A 26548-nucleotide genomic window follows, 5' to 3' on the forward strand; every position below is an offset into this window, starting at 1 on the left:
ATGGAGCCTGCAACTTCATGTTTTTCTGGATTTTTCAAGGCCTTTCTTCTCTTACAAATCACGGTACCCACTCAAGGTAGAGATGGGGACGTTTTGTTGATTGCATTTATTCTTTCACAAGTTCATAATGCTTGCAAGGCATTCTGTGTACTCTACTCCCAAATCTCTCTTATTCCCCTTTCACCCTTGTCATTCCCCTTTTTCCCAAATGCCTCCTCACATTCCTGCTTTTTGCTTTGTTTTGTAGCCCACTGATTTTAACCAGGATTGTCTGTGTGCCCACACATCTAGAACTAGCTGTTGGTGCCTGGTGGACTCACCCAACATAAGACAATGACAGTCTCTGCCTTAAAATCTATCAGTAGCCAGTAGTTCAGCATTGATGGGGTGATGATGACAGGCTCAGTCTTATGCAGGTTCAAGGCAGGCTAATGAGGCTGCTGTGAGACAGTGTTTGCTATGGCTGTGCTGTTCTTTTTTTTTATCATTTTTTATTTTAATTTTAAATAGCTTGTTTTACATGTCAATCCCAGTTCCCTCTCCCTCCCCTCCTCCCGCACTCCCCTTCCACCCTCCCTCCCACCCTATTGCCAAATCCTTCCACATAGGGGATATCTAGAGTCTATCATTTTACTCTTGGTAGGGTCAAGGCACTCCCCTAAGAGTCCAGGCTGAGAGAGCATCTCTCTTTGTGCTATAGGCACATGAAGACAGATTGTATACCAGGGATAGACACTGATGCACAGCTCAGGGCCCCATAGGTTGCCCAGGCCTTCTCACTGACACTCACATTTGGGGGGGTCCAGATCAGTCCCATTCTGGCCTCCCCACTGTCGGTCTGGGGTCCAAGAGCACTCCCCTGTTCAGATCAGCTGTCTCTGCTGGTTTTGCCAGCCCATTCTTTGCCAATTTGCTCATCACTCCTCTCTCTCTGTCACTGGGTTCCTTGGGTTCAGTTCAGTGCTTAGTTGTGTGTTTGCCTCTGCTTCCATCAGTCACAGGATGAAGGCTCCCGGATGGTTATAGACATCAAGTTCATTTTCAGGAATGGGCATTCGAGGTGGTCCTTCCACTATTGCTTAGCTTGCCAATTGATGTTATACCTGATGTCACTCTGGTGCCTGATCTGTCTTCGATCCTATGATTCCCTCTTCCCCCTATTCTACCCCCACCCCCTCAACTTCCTGTTCCCCCATGACCAACTCCCTTCCTCTTTACCCCCTCTATTCTTCCCAGGTCCCACTACCCCCCTCGCCGTGTTCCCCATCCATTCAGAGGATCTTGTCTCCATCCTCTTCTCTTGGGTACTATGCATATATGCATATCTTTTAGGTTCTTTCCTGTTTCCCAGACTCTCTATCTGTGGAAGTGCAGACTGGCACTATCCTGATCCATATTTAAAATCCATATATGAGTGAGTACATACCATGTTTGTCTTTTTGCGACTGGGTTACCTCACTCAGGATGGTTTCTTCCAGTGCTATCCATTTCCCTGCGAATTTCAAGATTCCATTGTTTTTTCCTGCTGAGTAATACTCCATTGTGTAAATGTACCACATTTTCTCTATCCACTCTTCAGTTGAGGGGCATCTAGGTTGCTTCCAGGTTCTGGCTATTACAAACAATGCTGCTATGAACATAGTGGAGCAGATGCCCTTGTTGTATGAACCTGCCTCATTTGGATAAATGCCTAAGAGTGGAATTGCTGGGTCTAGTGGTAGATTAATTCCCATTTTCCTGAGGAATCTCCATACTGATTTCCAAAGAGGCTGTATGTTCTTTAAGGTAGAATTTTGTAGCAGTTTTTCCTATTACCCAACTCTTACATTTTCTCTGCTTTCTCTTCCCCAGTGTTCCTTGACCTTTATCTATCATTTAGTATATCTTGAGCATCCATGAATCTTCGCATTCACCATCCAGTAGCATAGGAAATAAGGCCAACAATAGCCTAATGGGACTTCATGAAGTTCCATAGTTTATCTTAGCAAAGGAAACTGTAAATAAAGTGAAGAGGCAGCCTTTAATCCTAAAGCCTGGGAGGCAGAGACAGGTAGATCTCTGTGAGTTAAATGCCTTCTTGGTGTACATCGAAAGTTCCAGGACATTCAGGACTACATAATAAGACCCTGTTTCAAAAGCAAAACAACCAAATAAAACAAAATAGCAAAAAGAGCATATTTGTAACAATAATTCAGGCAAAAGAGGCCATAAACTTCAGAGAGAGCAAGGGGGTGCATGGGAGGAGTTGGAGGAAGAAAAAACTATATAACTCTAATTCCAAAAATAAGAATATTATCTGCAATATGTTTTAATTGAAATAGAATTACACCACTTTCTCCCCTCCACCTCCTCCCGGTATCCTGCCTTCAATCCTTCTTGTGTTCTTCCTCTGAATTTCAAGTTGATAGCTTTTCTTTAATTATTATTGTCATGCACAGATATATATATATATATGTAAAATATATAAATATAACTTGTTTAATGTTTGTGCTATTTGTGCATATATGGTCTCAGGATAACCAATAAAGGGGCTCCTTCTCCCAGCAATCATTAATTGCTTGTAGTTCTTTGGGGTGGGGACCCTCAAAAAGTTCCTCCTTCAACATTAATATGCCTGTTAATATTGCCATTGTTCCAGTCTTGTCTACTAACCATTTCTAGGAGAGACTGTCTCAGTGAAGACCTGGCATTCTGGCTCTTACAATCTTCCCACCCTCTGCTTCTGCTATGTTCCCTGAGTTGTAGAATCAGAAACAATAATGTGGATGTAGCTTCTGGTTTGGACTTCCCACAATCCTTTGATCTCTGTATTGTGTCTAGCTACAGTTTCTGGGAAGATCTCCATTTTCCATACAGGGATATTTGTTAGATGAGGGGGTAGTATCTTCCCCTGAGGATATAAATTTTAAAAAAATTCAATAAATCTGTTGTGAAAGGTCATCATCCTTTACATAGGTATGAAATCATGAATTAATGTCTCAAATGAAGCTAATATAATTTGTTTCTCATATAGCAATACTTGAATTTATATGCATAGAAGTATCCATATACACACCAAGTATAAAACAAACATGCACATATATGTGTATACATACAGAAATGTATGCAGACATAATATATGAAAATACTTATACATCCATGTATTTTTTAATAATTTCAAATGAATTATGTACATGTTTTTCAAATTGTTTTTAAAATATGAATTTTAAGTAATTTTATATGAATATTTTGCTATCCTTTTTGTTGTTGAGAATTCTATCTTGTAGTCACTCAAAATCATTTTTTCTATATTCTAAAGTACACCTACTGAACTATTATGCTGCACAATTAAATAATAATGAAAGATACTTTGAAGAAGCTTATACCATTAAAATAAGAATGAAAGGTTTATTATTTTAGGATATTATAAACAAATTCAATGCTTGCAATTTAAATTATTACTATGAATCTTCACATATGTACAAATGTATGAAAGTTTTAGTATTGATCTATCAAGTCACACTTAACCTTACATTATGTTATTTAATTACACTTTATTGAATTGATTGAGCTTTCTAGAGAGTACTGACACTTCCGTGTCTAACTAAAATAGTTCCCTCTACTTTGGTATGAATCTCACAGGAGCACAATCCACAGCATTCCCTCCTTAGGGAGTTTTCTGCACTGGCTGGTTTAAAACTCCTTTCATGAAGAGCTCCCCTAGCTCCTACAGGCTTCCAAACTGCTCCATTGTTTCTTGTCTCTCTTCCTGTATTCACCCAAATATGAGACAGTTAACCCACCATCATGTTTACTCTCTTGAACTGAGAATTCTGATCATCAATCATCATCTTAAAATTATTTAAAGGATATAAATAATTAGTTCCTCCCCCCAATAAGTAAATGCTACAGAAGCAGATACATTGACTATCTCTCTTCACCTAGTTGTTTCCCTGTTTTGATCCCCCAGTGGATGCTTATTTTGTTGGGTTTTTTAGTTAATTTTGGGAAGTAGTTTTATAGTTTATCCACTTTCTGAGTTTGTGTTCACCAGGAAAGTTGTTGATGTTTTCATGTAATTCTTCATTACCACATCACTTAGAGTTTTAACAGTAAGAGCTCTAAATGTATTGATACATTAATTTTAAAAATCTGTTTTAGAAACTATGCATATTTCTATTTGTATAATAGTTTAATTTTCTAAAGAACTTGATTCCGTGTCTACGTTCAAAATATGATAATATAAATGCCAAAGTAGTGCAGAAATGGGAATACCTAGTTTGGGAATTTGGTTTTGTGTTGGATTCATTGCTTTTCTTTTTGTATTGAGATATATGTTACACAGAGCAAAGAACATTAAGTGCACAAGTCAATGAAGTTTGGATTGCAGGGATATCCATGAATTCATTCCTCAGTTCTATATACTGAATATTTTTAGCATCCTAAAATGTTGTCCTAATCTTTACTAGTCAATACCATGCTCTTATTGCCAAAGTGACCATTGTTCTAACTTCATTGCTGTAGATTAATCACAAACATTACTATATTATTCCATTTATAACAGTATCTATAATAGTCAAAATTATTTACCATTATTCATTTATGATATTACATGAGTTTTTCTTTTGGATTTTTTCAGTATTATTATTTGGATTTGTTTGCATTATTTTTGTTACTTTGAATTTAGGGGATGTTATGATTAATGCTGTCATTAATATTTTTAAAACCTGTAAACATGCTGCAGTCTTCAGGAGTATACAGTGAGATTTCAGATGATAGACCAGAAGGCCAACCTTGCAGAATTAATGCATTCTGATGGAGGAGACCCAATCTCAAGATATTGGGGTATCCCATTTTGTATTACGGCTGTTCTTACAGAAAATTTCTTGTGAAGCCATAGTGTTCCCTCTTCTTTGTGTGAGATCTGCCCTAAAAGATATAGCATATTCCTGGGCACATTTTTCCCATGTACTAGTATATTGCGTGACTTCCCCCACTCCATGGGACCTCTAGTGAAGCAATTTAGTCATGTAGTCAAAAACCATGGTTCCAGTCTAATCTCTGCTCCACTCCCTGAACTAAACATTAGAGGCCATCTACCTGCAATTATTTTCCATTTGGTAGGACATTTGGCCAGGAAAGGATTTTTTTCACATAGATCAAATTTGGGAGCTTCAAGATAAGGGAGATAAGTTCAAGCTTGTTTGATTCTTGATCTCTTTTGATAGGAGACCGGGTGCCCCACATTCTCTCACAGCTGACTTGGGAAAGTGCTAACCCCAGTTTATCCTCGTCTTAACCCTAGAAAGGCTATTAATTCCCTATACCTACCCTCACTTCAGTTTATTGGATATAAGGTTTTTTAAGATTTATTTGTTTATTTACTTATTTATTTGGTGTATACACCTAGTTCTGTCTTCATATATGCCTTTAGGGCATAAGAGGGCGCCAAATCTTATTACAGATGGTTGTGAGCTTCCATGTGGGTGCTGGGATTGAATTCAGGGCCCCGGGAAGAGCAGCCAGTGGTCTTAACCTCTGAGCCATCTCTCCAGCCATGGATATAAGGTTTTACCCTAGGAAATTTACTGCCTGTGTCCTAACCCTGAGAGATAACAGAAAAAGCCTATGCTTGATTAGCCAGTGCCTGGGTAAGATAATTCCCTTTTCACATGAGTGGCATTGGAGACAAGTACCACCTTTTGACTTGGGCAACTAGATTTTGTCAGGCCCTGGATTTTGTACTATAACCATAAATCCTCCTTGTTATAATTGCCTAGGTGATAGGTGTAAATTGTAGATCTAAAAAAGTCCTTTTTAGTTAGCTACGCTGGCGAAAATGCTGATGCAGATCAGAATCCACAGTCGTCTTCTGCAAGTCCACTGGTCGCCATACCAACTCTAATGCTGATTGTAGGTGCCATGGCCCTGCGGACCAGAAGACAGTTAACCACTGCATCCTTACTCGTTTTTTCTTTAAGAGTTATTGATCACAACAAACCCCTAGGAATATAGATTCATGCACAAACTCCTTTCCTCCCTTCCTAGGATTTTAAGTTTCCTAAATCTGCCTTTCTGCCTCCCTGTTTCCCGGGCATCCTTCTAGCCATATCTCCCTGGGGCCATAAAGTTGCTGACAGATACAGACTGCTTCTATCTGCTTTATGACCCTGAGAAATTCTGTCTCTGTAAATTTGCAATTATCAGAGATTTATCTTTGTATATATATTGGAAACTTTGTAACACGGCAGAGCAATAAAGAAACTGGTACCAAGAAGCATGGAAAGGGAGTTTTTTCACCCTCAGACCCCTTGGGCCTTTTGCTGGGCATAGCCTTCCTTCTGAACCCTGACAGGACATTGAGACTGGATCTCAATAGCCCTCGATATAAACATCTACTAAAAATTTCTGGGTTGTGAACATAGGTATATGTATAACTTTAGTATGTACTGACACATTTACAGTCTGTGGTAATGTTAGTCCTTGTCTTGTTTCTTCAACGCTGTAATGGGGATCAAGTATGAATTAATGAGGGCTTGCTTTGCATTTCCCTGATAGCTGATGATGTCAAAAATTTTTTGCATATACTTATTGGTTATTAGGATATCTCTTTGGATTAAATATGTCTCTGCTGTTTTTCTATTTTAGGAAATAAGCTTGATTTATACCTCCTGTCATCTATTGTGGACACAGTTCCTTCCTCATATACAGTGAAGATATCTTCTAGTCTGTGGCTCTCTCTTTTTGTGCACATTCTGATGTATAGAAATTGCTAAATTTCATAAAGTCCGATTTATCAGTTTTCCCCTATTGTATTTGTGTATATTTTCAGCTTATGTTTACCCATGTGGGACACAGGTAGCACCTTATTGAGAATGAGTACCTCCACCAACTTGAATCCATTCTACCCTCCATAACATCATCTTTCTCATCTTCCTAGTTATGAGCTTGGATATACAGATTAGCATTCGGGTTCCAGATGCAGAAGGGATATTGGTGGAGTGTGCCTCAGGAAGTTTGTTTCCACCTGCTGAGATGACATGGAGAGACAGCAAGGGGAATATAATTCCATACTCATCAAAATTGGACTCTCAGGATAGTACTGGGTTATTGTATTTGAAGAGCAGCATTCTTCTAAAAAACAGAACACATGGTCCTGTTACATGTTCCATTTATAATGTAACTACTAATCAGGAGAAAAAGAAAAGTATTGTCCTTCCAGGTAAGTTCTTATGACTTGGTTCTATCAGGGATGTATTGTTTTAATTAAGTACTCAAATTAAGGAGAGAACTGAATGAAATAATAAATGTCAAGTTGTGTTACAAGGTACAAACTACTTTACAGTTATACTATTTGAGTTGCTGGAAATCAGAAAAATACTGGGTGCTATGGAGAACATATTACAGCAAAGGTATTGGGGCTGGAGTGAAGTCTTAGGTTAAGAGCAGTTTGTTCTCTTTGAGGGCCTGTTTTGTTCCTAGAACCCATATTACATGGCTCACAACCACTTGTAACTCCATCTCTAGGGTATCCAGTTCTCTCTTCTTGACCCCATATGTTCCTACAGGCATGTGCATATACACACTCATAGACATTTGTCCGCACATACACATAGAAAATCAATCTTAAGACATTGAAATAATTGACCAATGAGCTCTCATTCTGTGTTGCATGTTAAGGATTCAAAAGCTATATGACTTTCCCAGATTTCTGTTTCTGGAATATTATTTCTCCTTTAAAATTACTGTTTTGTCTCATATGAGAAATAGCCTATATAACATCTAAGGTAAAAGGAAGATTGCAATCAACAAGCACATATAACTGAAAGATAGGTCCAGATGCAGAGAAATTAATGTTACTGCAATCCTCATGTCCTACTCTTGGCTCTGACCATCATGAAGCTCACAGTCATAATTTCTTTCTGTCTACACTTCTCAGTGTTTCCGTATCTGACCCTTTTCTTCTCTGCAGCTGCCTCGATGGCTATCTTCCTTCCAGTCACTGTTGCAAGGGTCCCTGGCCTCCCTGAGTATTTAATCTTCCTTCTTTCCAGGTGCATAGATTATCTCAGCTTCAAATAATAACCACGTCCCAAGATGGCCAAGAAAGAACAATTGGAGTTGCGACAGGGTCAAGATATATCATTCAAAAGCATGTCGCTTATTACTTACTTTATTTACTCAGTCCCATTGGCTAACATTTTTGACATTTTCCAAAATTCCCATCAAATTATGAATCCATGAATGGATTAATCCTTTGGCAAAGTTAGAACCCTCATGATCCAAACACTTCGCAGTGATTGTATCTGCCAAATGGGGACTAAGCCTATAATGTGAATATTTACATTGGAAATGTATATCCAACTCATAACACTAGGTTCTTCTGTTCTCTCTTTCAGATGTCCTGTTCAAACCAAAGTACATGTCATTGATGTCCAACAAAACTTCATGTCCTGTAATATATTTGAGCATTATATTTTTTCTTCATTTTCTCAAAGGAATACTTGTTTATTGTTGTTTACTAAGGACAAAATGTAATTCCATGGAAGGTAAAGAGTTCTGAAACCAGCAAAACTTTTAAGCACCGTAGACAGCAAAAAAGATATTCCAGGACAAAACCTGATTTAAAAAATACCTACCCACAAATCTATCCCTAAAGAAAGTGTTAGGAGGAAAACTCCAACTCAAGGAAATTAGTGGGACCCACAAAAACACAAGCAATAGATAACCTCATACAAGAAAATCCCAAAGAGGGGAACAAGGCAAGGCTATCCACTCTGCATAATCTATCTAGTATAGTACTCAAAGTTCTAGCTAGAGAAATAAGACAGCAAAAGTTGATCAAGGGGCTAAAAACTGGAAAAGAAGAAGTCAGACTTTCACTATTTGCAGATGATATGACAGTATACATAAGTGACCCCAAAAATTCTATGTGGGAACTACTAGAGCTGACAAAACCCTTCAGTAATGTTGTGGCATACAAGATTAACTAAAGAAAGACTAGAGCCCTTCTATAAACAAAAGTTAAACCAGCTAAGAAAGAAATCAGAGAAGCATCACCCCCCCCCCCTTTTATTTGATTTTCGAGACAGGGTTTCTCTATAGGTTTGGAGACTGTCATGAAACTCTATTTAAAGACCAGATTGGCTTCAAACTCACAGAGATCTGTTTGCCTCTGCCTCCTGAGTTCTGGGATTAAAGGAGTACACCATCACTGCCCATCGAAGCAGCATCCTTTATAATAGCCACAAATAACATAAAATATTTTGGCGTAACTCTAACCAAACAAGTGAAAGACCTATATGACAAAACTTCAAGTCTTTGAAGAAAGAAATTCAAGATATCAGATAATGGAAAGACCTTCCATGGTCTTGAATAGGTAGGATCAACATAGTAAAAATGGCAATCTTACCAAAATCAATCTACAGATTCAATGCAATCCCCATAAAAATCCCAACACAATTCTTCACAGGCCTCAAAAAAAACAATGCTCAACTCCATATGGAAAAACAAAAGTATCCTGTACAATAAAGCAACTTCTGTAGGCATCACCATCCCTGACCTCAAGCTCTATTCTAAATCTATATTAATAAAACAGTTTGGTATTGGCATGGTTTGGTAAGCAACAACATCCTGCCTTGGAGCAATCTTTCTCACATTGTAGTAAGCTTCCTAGAATATACACAAAATCTCATGAGACTAATGAATGAATGGCTAAACAGAAAGGGTGCTATAAAAATCTTGCTGGCTGCACAAAATCATTATAAAAGCTGAAGTCTTAGTTTCCAAGGCAGTTTCTTCCCCTCTTAGGTAGCTCTGAGTTTCACAGAAACTCTGTGGATCCTACAACCATTAGGCACTTAAACATTGGGATAAGGATATAGTGAACAGGGTCCCACAGCAACAAAGTCATACTTTTAGGCTGATTACATGCTACACAGTCATGAGAAAAATGAGAAGATATTTTTATTTGATTTTGTTTTTAAGTCTCTCTGTCTAAATAGCCATCAATCTTAAGTTCACCCAATTCTAAGTTCTATCATCACTAAAAATTCCTAACCCCTAAAATCTTGCTTATGAGGTTTTAACCTTGACATACATTAAATAAACAGCACTGCCTATATTCAGCATTCCTCTTGCTCTTCCAGTACATTCCCAATGTCTTAGCTTCCTAAATCTTCTTACTGACTCTTTTTCAGATTTGAAGAGAATAAGACTTGTCTATGAGTTTGCCTGTGAATGTGTACTGTTAGCTTTGTATATTGGCTTTCTCCCTCTTTACTTGATGTTCAGGAATAGAGGTGAGTAGAACTACAATGGGGTCTGTCATTTCACCTCATCTCTGCCCAGAGCCTTCTCATCTAAGAACTATTTGGGTTTACCATCTTCATAGAGATTCTTTTTTGATGGCATTTTTATTTTTAAATTTAAATTTAAATTAGAAACAAGGTTGCTTCACATGTCAATCCCAGGTCCTTCTCCCTTTCCCTCCTCTCCTCCCACGCCCTCCCACCAACCCCCCCAGTGCCCCCTCATTTCCCCAGGGAGGGTGAAGCCCTCCATGGGGTGTCCATAGTATGCCATTTCATCCAGGACTAAGAACTTTTTAATGCTGAGTAGTCTGCTGCAGAATTAGCAGTCATGGTTTCAGGGACATCTCAGTGACTTCAAGTGCTCATCTTGGAACTAAGTATTTTCCAAAGTTTTAGGCTTCTATCATGTTGATAGTCACAGTTACATCTTCTCTCATACCAATTAAAAGATTTATCTCTAGGTCTTGCCTCCATGTCATTCCACATGTGCAGGTATTCTTTTACAAAGCACATATTTTGGTGTCCCCTGCCATTTACACTAAGCCAACAATATTAAACATTAAAAATACTTTTGGTTTGGAGATGCCCTCTGACAATTAATGAAAAAAAATAACATTTTTCTTATTGATTTCATTTTCATACTGTAACAGAATGTTTACAGGATAGTATCTGAAAATTTAGAAATTCCTTTCATTTTATTGTGTATATTAGGAAGTATTTCTATAAAAAACAACCAGCAAAGTAAGCCCAAAGATCTAATTATTATTTATGAGTGGTTTGCACTCATCCATAATACAAATAGAAATTCATTCCATCTATTATACTGCAAATCATAAAAACAAGCCTCAAATCCTAAACAAATGAACTAAAGGGAAATTTATCTAAGAGTCAATGGAAAATACAAAGACATGGAAGACATAATTTACCTTCAGCACTATCAAGTATACTAAATGTCTTAAGCCAGTCTTTATGATTACAATACATCTTTCTGTCCATCTACCACTTATACAGATATGTAATCTTAAAGTTATTTTTGACACTGAGAAAGCAAGAAAAATATTTCGAGGAATAGGAAATATAAATATACGAATCTTTTCTCCCTATCCCCCTCTTTCATCCATTTTTATGTTTCTGTTGATGTCCTGATACCCTGGTTTTAATTAAAGATTAAATGGAATAATTCTAGTTCTTAGGCCCTTCATAAGGATGAGTATCATAGAAATATCAACATTCATTTGAGGAGATCAAAATAGTGAACACTGAAATAGTCGGTAAAAAATTTACCAAGGAAAACAGTACAACTGATGGAATACTACAAAGAATAGAATTTAGGGTCTGGGGAGATGACTCATGATTAAAAGCACTTACTGTTCTTGAGGAGGATCTGAATTATGCTTCAGCGTCTAAATGGCAGCCCACAACTCATCATAATTACTGTTTTAGGGGTTCTGAAAACTTCTGGCCTCTAAAACTCATACATAAAATAAAAAATAAGTACTGTTTTTGCAAAAGGAATAGAATTACAGTTATTAACTGGTACTAGTTCCATGAAAATTTGAAGACAAAGACAATTGGTAAGCTCTCCCATTGTATATTGAGGGAGAGTTGTCAAAGAGGCTTAGATTTTTCAAATTAGCAATGATTGTGTAGACTTCCTGTGTATATTAAGGATAAAATAAAACTTTTTATTTAAAAATGGAAGAAAGCACTTAAAATATGAATAGACAATGAAAACCTATTATGAAATATGAGAGTATTTCAAAAGACCAGTGGAACATCTTTATAGATTCATTTGTACTAACTGAAATTAAAAAGAAATAACTCAGTGGACACATTGACATCAAACATAATGAAAAAGAACTGGACTTTAGATATTAGGTAAGATGCCATGTGTACATAGCTACCACATAGATCATAGACCCAGATTATGTATCAGTTAGCCACCATCACAGAAGCCCCTATTTCCAGTAAATGATAGTCAACATGGAGATCAAGGTGAGTGGCATGAAAGATGTCTATGTCATTCCTAAACAAGATATTTATATCCCACCTTCCTCCAAAAGATCATGGTCCATTGTAGAAGACAAGATGGAGAGGTTTTGAGGGCTGTAGTGGTGGATGACTACAAGGAACATTTTTTTTCTGTATGCAGCAGGGCAGTTACTCATAAGAACCCAGCAACTGAGATGACATGCACATGACCTATGCAGACTTGGCCAGATAAATATCTAGCATGGAGATGTGGGTTGGGCATGAAGACACACACTTAGCTATAGAGGTATTGCCAGCTAATAACTACTGGGAGAGGAAGAATCAGTTTTCATTAAGGCTGTGGACTCTAGTAAGTTGACCACACTCCGGTGAGGGGTACACATCCAAAATTATACAGGCCGCACATACGGTACTTCGTGTGTGTTTGTGTGTGTGTGTGTGTGTGTGTGTGTGTGTGTGTGTGTGCTTAATCACATTTCCTCATACGTCTCTCTGTGAGAGTACTTTATTTTTCATAATAAATATATGTTGGGCACCACGATTTCCTCTTTTAGAATGTTCCTTAATGTCTAAAAGATTATTATCATTGTATCAAATGCTTACTTTTCTCCTTTGTTTAACTCTTCTTTTATGCCTTTTGATGGCTATGGGTCCCAGCTTTCTACTTGATTCTATTTCTTACTATATTTTCCAACTCTGTGTGTTAATAATTTCCAACTCAAATTCAAACAATAATTATAATTATAATAACCTATTGCTGAACACTACTTTGCATTTTTAATTTCATGTATCACATTTAAATACACCTATCCATTTGTTACCTACATGGATTGACTTTTACTCTTGAATATTATGATCATATTCTTGGTATGCTGCACATTAGAATCTGCTGTTCTATTGAGCTGCAGTGACAGACAATATTGACTTACCCAACTGCTCATTGGACTGATGCATTTCTTCTATGCTTTTTCTGCAACACCTTGCTTTAGCAACTCCTAAACCAGAAAATAAAAAATAAATAGGAGGACACTGTCAGCTTCTTGTGGATAAATGTGCAAAAATAGGAACATCTTATAGTTTACACATATGGTTCAGACCAAACTGCACAAACCCTTTGACTCATTCAAACTGCAAATTTTTGTCATAAAATCTTGGATTGGTGGCCTAAAATTTACCCCACCCCCCACCATGAAGGTTACTTAAAACCTCCTTTTTCTCTTTCTTGTTGAATAGGGCTCTTTGATTTGGCTTCTTAATTTATGCATATAAAACCGTTTCTATTTTACTTGTTTTAAAATATGCTTATCATTTCTTTCTCTTTTTTTGCAGCTTCTATTTTGGATGATGATGCATATTCATTGTATAGTAGTTGGCTGTGGGACGTATGTGTAATCTTGATTGTAGTGATGGCATTTTTCACTGTCCTCATTTCGCTTCTATTTTGTACCTTAAACAGTAAGTAAACCAGTGAGGATGGGAAATCCAAGGATTAGTCAGTCTCCTGTTTCTCTACCTGAATCCCCATGTATCTAATCTTCACTTGGTAAAGGTGGAGGAAAATAGTGGTTTGGGTTATTGCTATCTTTCTTTACTTCTATAAGCAGATTGCCAGGCATTTTGAGATTCATATAGGCCTTGCTAAGTGTTCATTAAGTTAGTGTGTGGAGTTTCCAATAGGGGACTCTCTCTTAGGTAGTTGAGATGGGGAGCTTTCTTATGATGTTCACTATTCCTCCTTTAGGGACTTTCTGTGATGCTAACCTCAACCATGTGGAACACTATCAGCCTTCTCCTCTACAGTGATATGTTACCATGTTAAGCTTTGTCCCCTGAGAAAATCTAATTTCCCATGTTTAATGTTGGGTTCTCACTGAATGCTGTTTGGAGGAAGCATCTTCTCTAATTTATCAAGACTAAGCTAGGCAAAGTTAAACTCCGTGGATTTTCATTTATCCAGCTACTATATGGAACTCTCTTTGAACTCTTACAGAAACATTCAATGAAGCAGACTTAGAAAAGGTATCCAGGGTTACCCAGGTAGGAAATAGACCCCAGAGCTATTTAAACCTATTAAAATAGAGAGAATCTGGTTTTTCCTCTTTGAGTTTTTAGTTTCATTAATAAAATAATTTAAACATACATCAAGGGAAACTGTGGTGCAATTTTATTAGTTTAAGAGAAAAAACCTCAAACTGTCAATTTTAGCATCTGCTAACATATGAGATGAGAAAACAGAGACAGTTGTATCTTTTGAATACTGGAGATATTCACATCCAGAAGGGAAGACTTGTTTCACAGAGTGAATGAGAAAGCCCAGTGTGTGGGAAAGCATGCTTAGGCATTTGGTCAGTATCAAAAACAAAAAGAATAAGATGTAAGAAAAAGGGAAAAGGTATAAACACTTAAATATTTTTAACAAAAGTACATTTTCTTTATTTAAAACAACATTGATTGAAGTCATAAAATAAAAATTGTGTATAGTCACAGCATTTTATAATAGGTATATAAATTTTAATACAGGTCTTCTTCTAACACAAATTCTAAAAAGAGACAATGTATAGCGATCCTTTTTATTTATTGATTGCTATGGATTTCTTTTTCAGGAGTATTCTTTATTTTTGGCTAAATGGAACCCTAAAACATGATTCATTCTGCTGTTTCCTTCCCATTAGCCAAAGAACAGGAATCACAGGGTCATTCAGAGCTGGAGGATGAAATCCCACCCTTACTCCATCTTACAGATGACTCCACACAACAAAGTTCACCATTGCTGGTAACTATATTTAAAAATGTATGTTTTACATATATATATATGTATATTCATTCATTCATTCCTTTTACATCTCTGCCACAGTTTTCCCTCTTTCCTCTTTTTCTATCCTTGTAGATTCCTGGGAGATTCCCTTATGCTAGGTTTTTACCTTATCCAAAAATGCACCACCCTTTCCAGTAGATTTTTATTACTTTCTGCCCCCACCCACAACCTGATCATTCATGTTCCCATCCCTACCCATCCTCAGTCCACTCATGGAATTTCTTCTATTTGCTCTTCCCATGGAGATCTGAGTGTTCACCCATGTATCCTTCTTTTTACCTAGTCTCTCTGGTTCTGTGGATTGTAGCATAGTTCTTTATTTTGTAGCAAATATCCACTTATGAGTGAGTATATACCATGTTTGTCTTTCTTGGTCTGGGTTAGCACACTCAGGATGATTTCTTTCTAGTTCTATTTATTTGCCTTCAATTTTCCTAGTGTCCTTGTTTTTAGCAGTTGAACAATACTCCATTGTGAAAATGTACCACATTTTAAAATATGTTCCTCAGCTGAGGGACATTTAGGTTGTTTCTAGGTTCTGTTTATTACAAGTGAAGCTGATATGAACTTATTTGTGCAAGTGTCTTGTGGTATATGATTGAGCATCTTTTGGGTATATACCCAAGAGCAATATTGCTGGGGCTTGTGGTAGGTTGATTTCCAGTTTTCTGAGAAACCATCACATTGACTTCCAAAATGGCTGTACACGTTTGCAATGGAGGAGTGTTCCCTTTGCTTCTCATCCTTTCCTGCATGAACTGTCACTTGTTGTTTTTTTATCTTAGTCATTCTGACAGGTGTAAATGGAATCTCAGAGTTGTTCTGATGTGCATTTCCCTGGTGGATAAGGATGTTAAATGTCTCTTTAAGTGTTTCTCAGTCATTTGGGCTTCTTTAGTTTAAAATTTTCTGTTTATATCTGTACCCAATTGGATTATTTAGCTTGTTGATATTGAGTTCTTCATGTATTTTGAAAATCAGCCCTCTGTCAGATGTGGGGTTTGTGAAGGTCTTTTCCCATTGTGTAGGCTGCCATTTTGTCTTATTGACAGTGTCCTTTGCCTTACAGAAAAATTTCAGTTTCATGAGGTTTCATTTATTAATTGTTGATCTTAGTGCCTGAGCTACTAGTGTTCTGTTAACGAAGTTGTCTCCTGTGTCATTGTGTTCAGATCTACTCACCAACCTTCTCTTCTATCAAGTTAAGCATATTTGAATTTGTGTTGAGGTCTTTGATCCATTTGGACTTGAGCTCTGTGACAGGAGATAGATAAGGATTGATTACATTCTTCTACATGCTGATAACCACTTAGAGCAGTATCATTTGTTGAAGATTTTTTCATCGTATAATTTTGGTTTCTTTGTTGAAAATCATGTGTCTATAGATGTATGGATTACACATGGGTCTTTAACTCAATTCCATTGGTTCACCTGTCTATTTTTAATGACAATTCTATATAGTTTTTATTACTTTATTTCTGTAGTAGAGCTTGAAATTAAGGATAGTGATACGTCCAGAAGTTCCTTAATTGTACAGGATTATTTTAGCTATCCTGGAGTTTTTGATTTTCCATATGAAGTTGAGTATTATTACTTCAAGGTCTATAAAAATTGTGTTGGAATTTTAATGGGGATTGCATTAAATATGTAGATTGCTTCTGGTAAAACAGCCATTTGTACTGTTAATTCTACCAATCCACGAGCATGGGAGATCTTTCCATCTTCTGATATCTTCTTTGATTTCTTTCTTCAAAGACTTGAAGTTTTGTCATACAGGTTTTTCACTTGCTTGGCTAGAGTTACCAGTTAATCTTGTATCTAGCCACTTTACTAAAGGTGTTTATCAACTGTAGGAGTTTCCTGGTAGAGGTTATTGGGTAACTTTTGTATACTATGATACCATCTGTGAATACTGATACTTTGACTTCTTCCTTTCTAATTTGTATCTCCTTGTTTTCCTCTAGTTGTCTTATTGATCTAGCTAGAACTTCAAGTACTATATTGAATAACTATGGATAGAGTGAGTAGCCTTATTATTTTCCTGATATTAGTAGAATTGATTTAAATTTCTCTCCATTTAATTTGATATTGATTTAACTTAGGTAACTGGTATCTATCAAGAAATTTGTTCATTTCTTTTAGATTTTCCAATATTGTGGAGTACAGGTTTTTGAAGTATGACTTAATGATTCTCTGGAATTCCTCGAAGTCTGTTGTTATGTCCCCCTTTTTTGTTTAATGTATTGATTCAGATGTTCTCTCTTTGCCTTTTAGTTAGTTTGGATAAGACTTTATATATTTTGTTGATTTTCTCAAAGAACCAATTCTTTGTTTTATTGATTCTTTGTATTGTTATCTTTGATTCTATTTTATTGATTCTAGTCCTCAGTTTTATTATTTCTTGACATCTACCTCTCTTAGGCATGTCTACTTCTTTTTGTTCTAGAGCTTTCAGGGGTGCTATTAAGTCACTAGTAGGATCTCTTCAAATTCTTTATTTTTGTTTTAAATTTCATTTTTCATTCCAACCTCCTCCCCCTGCAGCCCACCCCCATGCACTCCTCCTACAGGGGAAGAGGGGAAGGGCTTCCATGGGGGATTTATGAAACCTGGCCCATTAAGTTGAGGCAGGACCAAGCCTGATCTTGGCATCCCACCATAGGTAATATGCTACAACAAGCTAGCTCATGCACCAGGGATATGTACTGGTCCTGCAGTCTGGAGCCCTTCAGATAGACCTAGCTACACAATTATTTCCCACATGCAGAGAGCCTAGTTTAGCCTCACTGGGGCTCCACAGCTGTCTAGAGTTCCCATGAGTTTGGTTCAGCTGTCTCTGTAGATTTCTCCTTTGTGATTTTTACCTCCTTCGATCATGTATTCACTCCTCACTCCCATCAACTGTATTCCTGGAGTTTAGTCTGGTGCTGAGTTGTGGATCTCTGCATCTGGTTCCATCAATTACTAGATGAAGGCTCTTTGATTACAATTGGGATATTTACCATTCTGATTACAGGGCAAGGCCTGTCCAGGCACTCCCTCTACTATTGCTAGGAGCCTTAATTGGGTTCACCCTTGTGGGTTCCTGGGATTTTCCCTAGCACCAGGTTTCTCCCTAACCCCATAATGGCTCTTTCTATCAAGATATCTCTTTAATTGCTTTCCCCTCTGTGCCTTTCCCAATTTGACCACCCCATTTCTCTCATGTCCTCATTCTTCACTCCCTTTCCCCCACCCCAAGTTTGCTGGGCATTTAATTCTCCTTCCCTCGACAATCCATGAGTCCCTCTTAGGGTCTTCCTTGTTATCTAGCTTCTCTGGAGCTGTGGATTGTAGTCTGGTTATCCTTTACTTTACATCTAGTATTCAATTATTAGTGAATGTTTGTCTTTCTGAGAGTGGATTACCTTGTGGTATGATTCAGCATCTGTAGATGGTAGTTTCTCTCCCACCTAGTCATACAGCTGTTTAGTCCCAAATAAACACACAGAGGCTTGTATTAATTGTAAACTGTTTGGTCTGTTATTTAGGCTTGTTACTGCCTAGCTCTTTTTTAATTATTAACCAATTTCTATTAATTTGTGTATCTCCACATGGTCTTGGCTTACTGGTGATGCCCAGAATATTGCTTCCTAGGCAGTTACATGGCATCTCACAATCTTTCTTTTCCCATACTACTCCTTGTCTGATAACCCTGCCTATCATTCCTACCTGGCTACATCCTGACTGTCCATTGGCTGAAACAGCTTTATTCATCAACCAATAAGAGAAACAGATATTCACAGCATACAGAAGGACATTGTCCATCATCTCCTCTTTTCTGTCTTTTAACTTTAATATAGTAAAATTATATATAACAAAGCAGTTATCATGCAAGAACTATAGCTACAATATTCAGTCCACTAATATTTGTCAAAATGTAAAAAAATATTACACCATCTATCTTATTTTTGTGAGTCTAAAGTTTTAGATGTAACTTACCTTTTATCATAACTAAGAAAACCCAATCTGTAACATTGGGACACTCATCTTCAGTCCATAGGTCTTAGTGTCTGACAGACTTTTTAATAAAGTAGGAAATTTGAAGATCAATTTTGTCTTGTATTGGCAAAGTTCATCAGTTGCTTTTTTCTTTATAGTGGGAACCCTGAAAAACCATTCTGCCTCTTGGCGAGTTTATCAGTCATTTTCCTTTGTAACTTCCTTGTCCAGTTTGGACAGCATGCTTATTGTCAGTAGTTGAGGTGAGGGCAGTAATTAGTTCAATAGGCCAGCTTTGCCTCATAGAAGGTCAACTCCATAACAAGTTTCTTTGATGCCCATCATTCTCTGATATAATTGGTGTTGTCAGGAGCAGTTGTGTCTCACTGTCATGAAAAACCCTAATAAACAATTGTAAATACCATATTCTGTAGGTCTTTGAAAGGTTTTGAAGAATACCTATCCATTTGAAAGGTTTTGAAGAATACCTATCCATTTCAAATATATCTCTGTATATTGAGAAAACCTAACTAACATGACCATAAGTTTTGACTATTATAGGTGTGAGTTCAAGGCCAGCCTGGTGTACAGAAAGAGTTCAAAGACAGTCAAAGATACACAGAGAAACACTGTCTCAAAAAACTGAAAACTGAAAATAAAAGAAATAAAGTAAAAAGTCATTTAAAGATGGAAAATACACAGAGAATCTGATCTGGATACTATGTATTATTGTGTTGTATTTGAATTGTTTGATTGCTGAGGAAGGAGCAACAGCTGCTAAAAGACATTTGATTATAAATGCTGCTGGATTGATACAACCTGTATACAGGATCAGACAGGACAGAACCACATCTTTTACAGAAACAGAGAAGAAATGTGTCACTCATAATGAATGTGGCTAATAGAGTCAATAAAATTCTGAGGTTCTTACCAAATCAATAGCAGTTATAAAGAGGCTACAAAGCATGAAGTGGTGTTGGATTTTGTCAAAGGCTTTTTCAGCATCTAAGGAGATGGATCATGTGTTACAAAATGAATTTGACAATGTTTCTTCTGTATCTATTTTTTGAAAACATTTGAGGAGTATTGTTGGTAGAATTCTGTACTGGAACTGTCTGGTTCTGGAATTTTATTTTGGTTGGGAGAATTTTAATGACTGCTTTTATTTCCTTACAGGTTATAGGTCTATTTAAAGTGTTTATCTTAAGTGGGTTCTATCAAGAATAGTACCCATTTATTTTATGTTTTTCCAATTTTGAGGAATGTAGGTTTTAAATATATAAGCTAATGATTCTTTGGAATTCCACAGTGTTTGTTGTTATGTCCCCCTTTTTGTTTATGATCTTGTTAGATATTCTTTCTGTGTCTTTTAGTTTGGATAAGGATTTGTCTATCTTGTTGATTTTTCTCAAATAATTAACTCTTTGCTTAGTTGATTGTAACGTGCATTCTTCCTGCCAGCTTGGTCCCTGAACTGTGTCAGTCCCAAATGAACACACAGGAAGCTATACTAATTGTAAAGCTGTTGGCCACTTTCTATGTTTTTTCATTGATTAGCTCTGACTTAATTATTAACTCATAACTGCTATCAGAGTATTTCCATGTGGTCTTCTTTTACCTGAGAAAGGGTCTGGATCTCTTACTTCTCTGGCATCCTACATGATGACTGACCATGCCTGTTTCCCAGAAACTTCTCCATGCCTAGTCCAAGCTGTCTCACTTCCCTATTGGACAACAGTGCTTTATTCAACCAATAAGACAAACATATACACAGAAGGGCTTTCCTCATCAGTTGATTCTTGGTATTGATCTCTGTGCTTATGTATTATTGATTTCAGTCCTCAGTTTGATTAATTATTTCCTGCCATCTACTCCTGTTAGGTGTGCCTACTTCTTTTTGTTCTAGAGCTTTCATGTGCTGTTAAGTTGTTAATATGAGATCTCTCCAATTTTTAATGTAAGCATTTAGTGCTATAAACTTTCCTCTTAGCATTACTTTCATTGTGTTCCATAAGCTTGGGAATGTTGTGTATTCATTTTCATTGAATTCTAGAAAGCTTTTAATTTCTGTATTGATCCATTTATCATTCCATAGAATGTTGTTCAGTTTCCATGAATTTGCATGTTTTTGTTGTGTCTGTTGTTGAAATAAAGCTTTAATCCATGGAAGTCTGGTAAGATGCAGGGTATTATTTCACATTTTGTAGTATATGTTGAGACTTGTCTTGGTGACTGAGTATACGGCCAATGTTGGAGAAAGTTAGGTGAGTCTCTGAGAAGTAGGTATATGCTTTTGTGTTTAGGCAAATTTTTCTGAAGATATCTCTTAGATCCATGTGATTTATGCCATCAATTAGTGCCAGTATTTCTCTGTTGAGTTTTGCCTGTCCATTGGTGAGGGTAGGGTAGGTACTAAAATCTCTCAGTATCAATGTTTGAGGGTCAATGTGTGTTTTTAACTTTAGTAATGTTTCTTTTACAAGGGTGGGTATTCTTGCATTTATGGCACAGATGTAAAGTCTTGGGGAGATCAAAAATAAAAGTAATATACCTCAACATAATAAAGCAATTTAAAGAAAACCTATAGTCAACATAAAATTAAATGGAGAGAAAGTCAAAGAAATTCTACTAAGATCAGGAATAAGACAAGGAAGTCCACTATTTAATATAGTTCTTGAAATTCTAGCTTAAGCAATAAGACAAGTGAAGGAGAACAAGAGGACAGAAATTGGAAATCTATAAAGGTATTAATTACTCACAGATGCTATGATAGCATATATATAAATGGCCCTCCATATTCTACCAGGGTACACCTATAGCTGGTAAGTACTTTCAGTATAATGGCTGGATACAAGATTAACTCTAAAATAAGTAATAATCAGTAGATCTCTTATATGCTAATAACAAATTGTCTGAGGAATAAATCAGGAAGACAATACCCTTCATAGTAGCCTCAAATAATATAAAATATCTTGGGATAACTAACAAAGCAAGTAGAAGACTTGTATGAGAAAAATGTTAAGTTTTTGAAGAAAGAAATTGAAGAGGATGTTCAAGGATTGGTAGGATCAATATAATAAAACAGCCATCCACTAGAAGCAATCTATAGATTCAATGCAATTCCCATTAAAATGCCAACACAATTCTTTAAAGACAATACTCAATTTCATATGAAAAACAAACAAACAAGCATTCCAAGACAGCTACAGTTCTGAACAGTTCTGGAACTGTTGCTATCCCTGATTTTAAGCTGTACTGAAGAGCAAGAGAAATAAAAACATTTGGTATTAGAATAAAAAGAGAAAGGTTGAATGGAGTTCAATTTAAGACCCAGATATAAATTCATACACCAAAAGAACATGATATTTGATAAAGAAGCCAAAAGTTTACAATGGAAAAATAGAGCATCTACAACAAGTCATTCTTGTCTAACTGGATGTCTGCATATAGAAGAATGCAAATAGATCTATATTTATCACCCTCCACAAATCTACTTAAATCCAAGTGGATCAAAGATCTCAACATAAAATTAGTTATATCGAACCTAATAGAAGAGAAAGTGGGGAATAGACTTGAACACATTAACTCAGGAGAAAACTTCCTGAAAAGAGCACCAATATCACAGGCACTAAGATGAACAAATAATAAATGGGACCTCATGAAACTAAAACGCTTCTGTAAGGCAAAGGACACAATCAATAGGCCAAAACAGCAGCCTACAAAACAAGAAAAGATTTTCACCAACTCCCCATCTGACAAAGGGCTAATAGCCAAAATATATAAAGATTTAAGAAATTAGACACCCACAAACCAAATGATTCAATAAAAATGCTGTACAGATCTAAACAGAGAATTCTCAATAGAAAAATCTCAAATTTCTGAGAACCACTTAAAGAAATGTTCAACATCCTTAGCCATCAGGAAATGTAAATCAAAACTACCTAGAGATTCCATCTTGCACCTGTCAGAATGGCTCATGCCGATAACACAAGTGGCATCTCATATTGGTGAGAATGTGGATCAAGGGGAACCCTCTTTCATTGCTGGTGGGAATGCAAATTTGTAGAAGCACTATGGAAATCAATAGAAACTTGGGGACATGAATGGAGGGACAGAGCACTGGGAAAGAAGAATTGAATTAGCATTTTTTGGGGGGAGGGAGATATGGAAACCTAGTTCAGTAGAAACTTCCAGGATTCTATGAGGGTGACCCTATCAAGGAGTCCTAGTACCAAAGGATAAGGCTTCCAGAGGTGGGACTGGACCAACCCAGCCACAAAACTTTTGACCTACAAACTATCATGCCTATGAGATGTGCTGGGGCAATGGAGATGCAGAACTTGTGGGAGTGGTCAATGACTGTTCTAACTTGAGGCCCATGCCAGGAGAAGGAGCTCATGCCTGACACTGCATGGATGACCAGGAACTGGAGACTGGGTAGGGCAGAGACCTAGGATAGAAAAAATCATCAAAATGATTCCTAATGATGTTTAGTTATACTCATAGATCAGTGCCTAGCCCAATTGTCATCAGAGAAGCATCTTCTAACAGCTGATGGGAGCAGATACAGTGACCCACAGACAAACATTTGGTAGAGGGAAATCCCAAATTGTGGATCGTCATCAGGTCTCTCCCCTTGGAGCTAGGGGAATCCCACAGAAAGTAAGGGTGGGAGGGAGTTGTAGGAACCAGAGGGATCAAGGACAACACAAGAACATGACCCACAGAATCAACTAAGTAGGGCTCATAGGGGCTTACAGAGACTGAAATGGTAACCATAGAGCCTATAGTTATGTCCTTCGCAAATGTTATGATTGTTAACTTGGTATTTGTAACATGTACTCTTCCTGCCAGCTGAATGGGTCCCATTGCCTCTTTAGTCCCCAAATAACACACGAGACACTATATTAATTGTGAAGCTTTTGGCCATTTGCTACTGTTTCTCATTGGCTAGCTCTGACTTAAATATTACTAATATATATTTTTATAAGGTCTTATCTTACTGAGAATGCCAGACTTGCATTCTCTCCTCCAAGGATCACAGGGCAACGACTTTCTTCACTACATTTCACAGAATCCTCCTAGTCTCCTATTTCCATCTATCTTGCTTCCCTATTGGCCAAAAGTGATTTATTTAATCAACCAATCAGGCAAATATACACAGAAGGACTTCCCCATCAGGTATTAACACTTCTAGAGGTCTCATTCTTAAAGTCAAAATTTAAGATGTTGAGACCAGCCATCTTAAGAGATCCAGGAGCCCCTTATATTCTCACAACAGCACAAGGGTATACCATGCCTTTATTAAAATAGAGATCTGTGTATTCACACCAAACAGCTGAGACAAAATATCCTCATCTGCCAAGATTTACATTGTCAGATTCTGCCTTAAGTTTACTGATTTCTTAACACTGTGGTTCTTGACTACCTTGTGATAGAAAAGGACCTTGTTTTTAACAGTAATATAAAGATTATGAATGACAAGTTGCTATATGGTACAGTGTGTATGTGTTTGTGTGTATATACATGTATACGTGTCTGTTGATGTGTCAGATAATATCACCAGATGACCCCACAACTTTCCATGAATATGGAATGTGGAGTTTCTTAGATCACTCGCAGAGTAAAATATCTGTTTATTTGCTCAGTTCCTAGGACATTACAGAGAGGAAACCATCCAGCTCCAAGGAAATTATGAGGAGCATAACTTCCATCAGCACCAGGGAAGTTGTGAAGAGGATATCTTCAACGCTCTTCAGCCTTTAAGATTGGATTGCAATCTCAACCAGGGAACTTGAGGCAATAAACAAAGACAGAAAAGGATACTGATTTGAACTATAAAATTTATACTTATAAAATATACAATTGAGGGGTTCTTTTGATTAATTGCTTCCTCTTTCTCTTTCTTCTGCAATTCCTTTCAGGTAGCCTTCTTCCAAGCCTTACTACACCACCTCTTCAAATTGATAGTCTTTTTTTTTCTTTGATTATTATTGTTAAACTCACACATATATGCATACACAAATATATAGATACAGCATCTGAGACTGTTATTGTTGTTTGTATATATATATATATACATACATATATATATTTCAGGGCAAAAATATAGATTTTGTTTTTGAGCTTTGTCACCATATACATGTCAATGAGTGTGCATGTGGCCTGTGATGCATCTTAAACTCAATAAGGATTGAATCAATTTGGATTTATTAAAAATGATTTTTTGACAAATTTTCATAAAATAGAATCAAAGTAAATATAATAGAATCATAAATTATAACTACCAGGTATGAGATTACCTACATGTATAGAAAGATCATTAGTAAATATAAAATGAATCACAGAATCTGAATATCTCCTGAAGGAGTTAAAATACATCATTGAGAAGGGCTAGAGAGATGACTCAGTAATTTAGAACATTTGCTACTGTTGTAGAGGACCAGAGTGTGGCTCCCAGTACCCATGTTAGATGACTCATAAACACATGCAAGTCCAATTTCAAGGAAACCAAAACCTTTTCCAAGGTTCTTTTTGAATATGCACTCACATTTGCATACTCTCACACAGACATAGACAAGCATACACAAATTAAAAGTGAAAAAAAATCCTTAAAGTACACCAATCAGAAATATAATGAACCTAAATCTCTGAATTTCAAGATGATGCTGAAACTAAATGAAATAAAAAATAGATACAAAATATCCAGGAAATATGGGACACCGTGAAGAAGCCAAACCTGAGAATAATAGGTATAGAAGAAGGTGAAGAACTTCAACTTAAAGGTACAGAAAACATATTCAACAAAATCATAGAAGAAAACTTCCCTAACCTAAAGAAAGATATGCCTATGAAAGTACAAGAATCTTACAGAACACCAAATAGGCTTGACCAGAAAAAGAAGTCACCTCGCCATATAATAATCAAAACATCAAACCTACAGAGTAAAGAGAAAATATTAAGAGCAGCTAAAGAAAAAGGCCAAGTAACATACAAAGGCAGACCTATCCGAATTACACCTGACTTCTCAATGGAAACGATGAAAGCCAGAAGATCCTGGTCAGATGTCCTACAAACGCTAAGGGAACAAGGATGCCAGCCCAGACTACTATATCCAGCAAAGCTCTCAATTACCATAGATGGAGAAAACAAAATATTCCATGACAAAGCCAGATTTAAACAATACGTATCCATGAATCCAGCTCTACAGAAAATGCTAGAAGGAAAACCTAGAGCCAAGGAAGATAACTACATTCACAAAGACACAGGCAATATATAATCATACTTTACAAAACACCAAAAGAAAAAGGGAGGAGAAACTACACAAAATAACTTCACTAACAATAAATCAAGCGCAAACAAGGATCACCAATCAATGGTCATTAATATCCCTCAATATCAACGGCCTCAACTTGCCTATAAAAAGACACAGACTAGCAGAATGGATACGAAGACAGAACCCTTCCTT

At 36.8% G+C, this 26548-nt stretch overlaps 1 protein-coding gene across 1 annotated transcript; it reads left to right on the forward strand.

Annotated features, from left to right (window-relative positions):
- LOC101834546 (selection and upkeep of intraepithelial T-cells protein 10) lies at positions 1-25080 on the forward strand. The gene is made up of 7 exons (XM_005072228.4): positions 1-76; positions 6920-7201; positions 8379-8528; positions 10179-10280; positions 13614-13739; positions 14957-15057; positions 24729-25080. The coding sequence occupies exons 1-7, from the start codon at positions 1-3 to the stop codon at positions 24876-24878; spliced, it is 987 nt and encodes a 328-aa protein (XP_005072285.1). The 3' UTR covers positions 24879-25080.
- Positions 25081-26548: the final 1468 nt, after the last annotated feature.

Source organism: Mesocricetus auratus, unplaced genomic scaffold (genome assembly GCF_017639785.1).
Source record: "Mesocricetus auratus isolate SY011 unplaced genomic scaffold, BCM_Maur_2.0 Super-Scaffold_100014, whole genome shotgun sequence".
In the NCBI taxonomy this organism is placed as follows: Eukaryota; Metazoa; Chordata; class Mammalia; order Rodentia; family Cricetidae; genus Mesocricetus; species Mesocricetus auratus.

Bases quoted from the DNA above. Each gene is read 5' to 3' on its own strand.
- LOC101834546 (XM_005072228.4), top strand. From the start codon at position 1: ATGGAGCCTGCAACTTCATGTTTTTCTGGATTTTTCAAGGCCTTTCTT. The intron at 77-6,919 runs GTAGAGATGGGG...TCATCTTCCTAG, and splicing joins AATCACGGTACCCACTCAAG to TTATGAGCTTGGATATACAG. The intron at 10,281-13,613 runs GTGAGTAGAACT...CTTTTTTTGCAG, and splicing joins CTTGATGTTCAGGAATAGAG to CTTCTATTTTGGATGATGAT.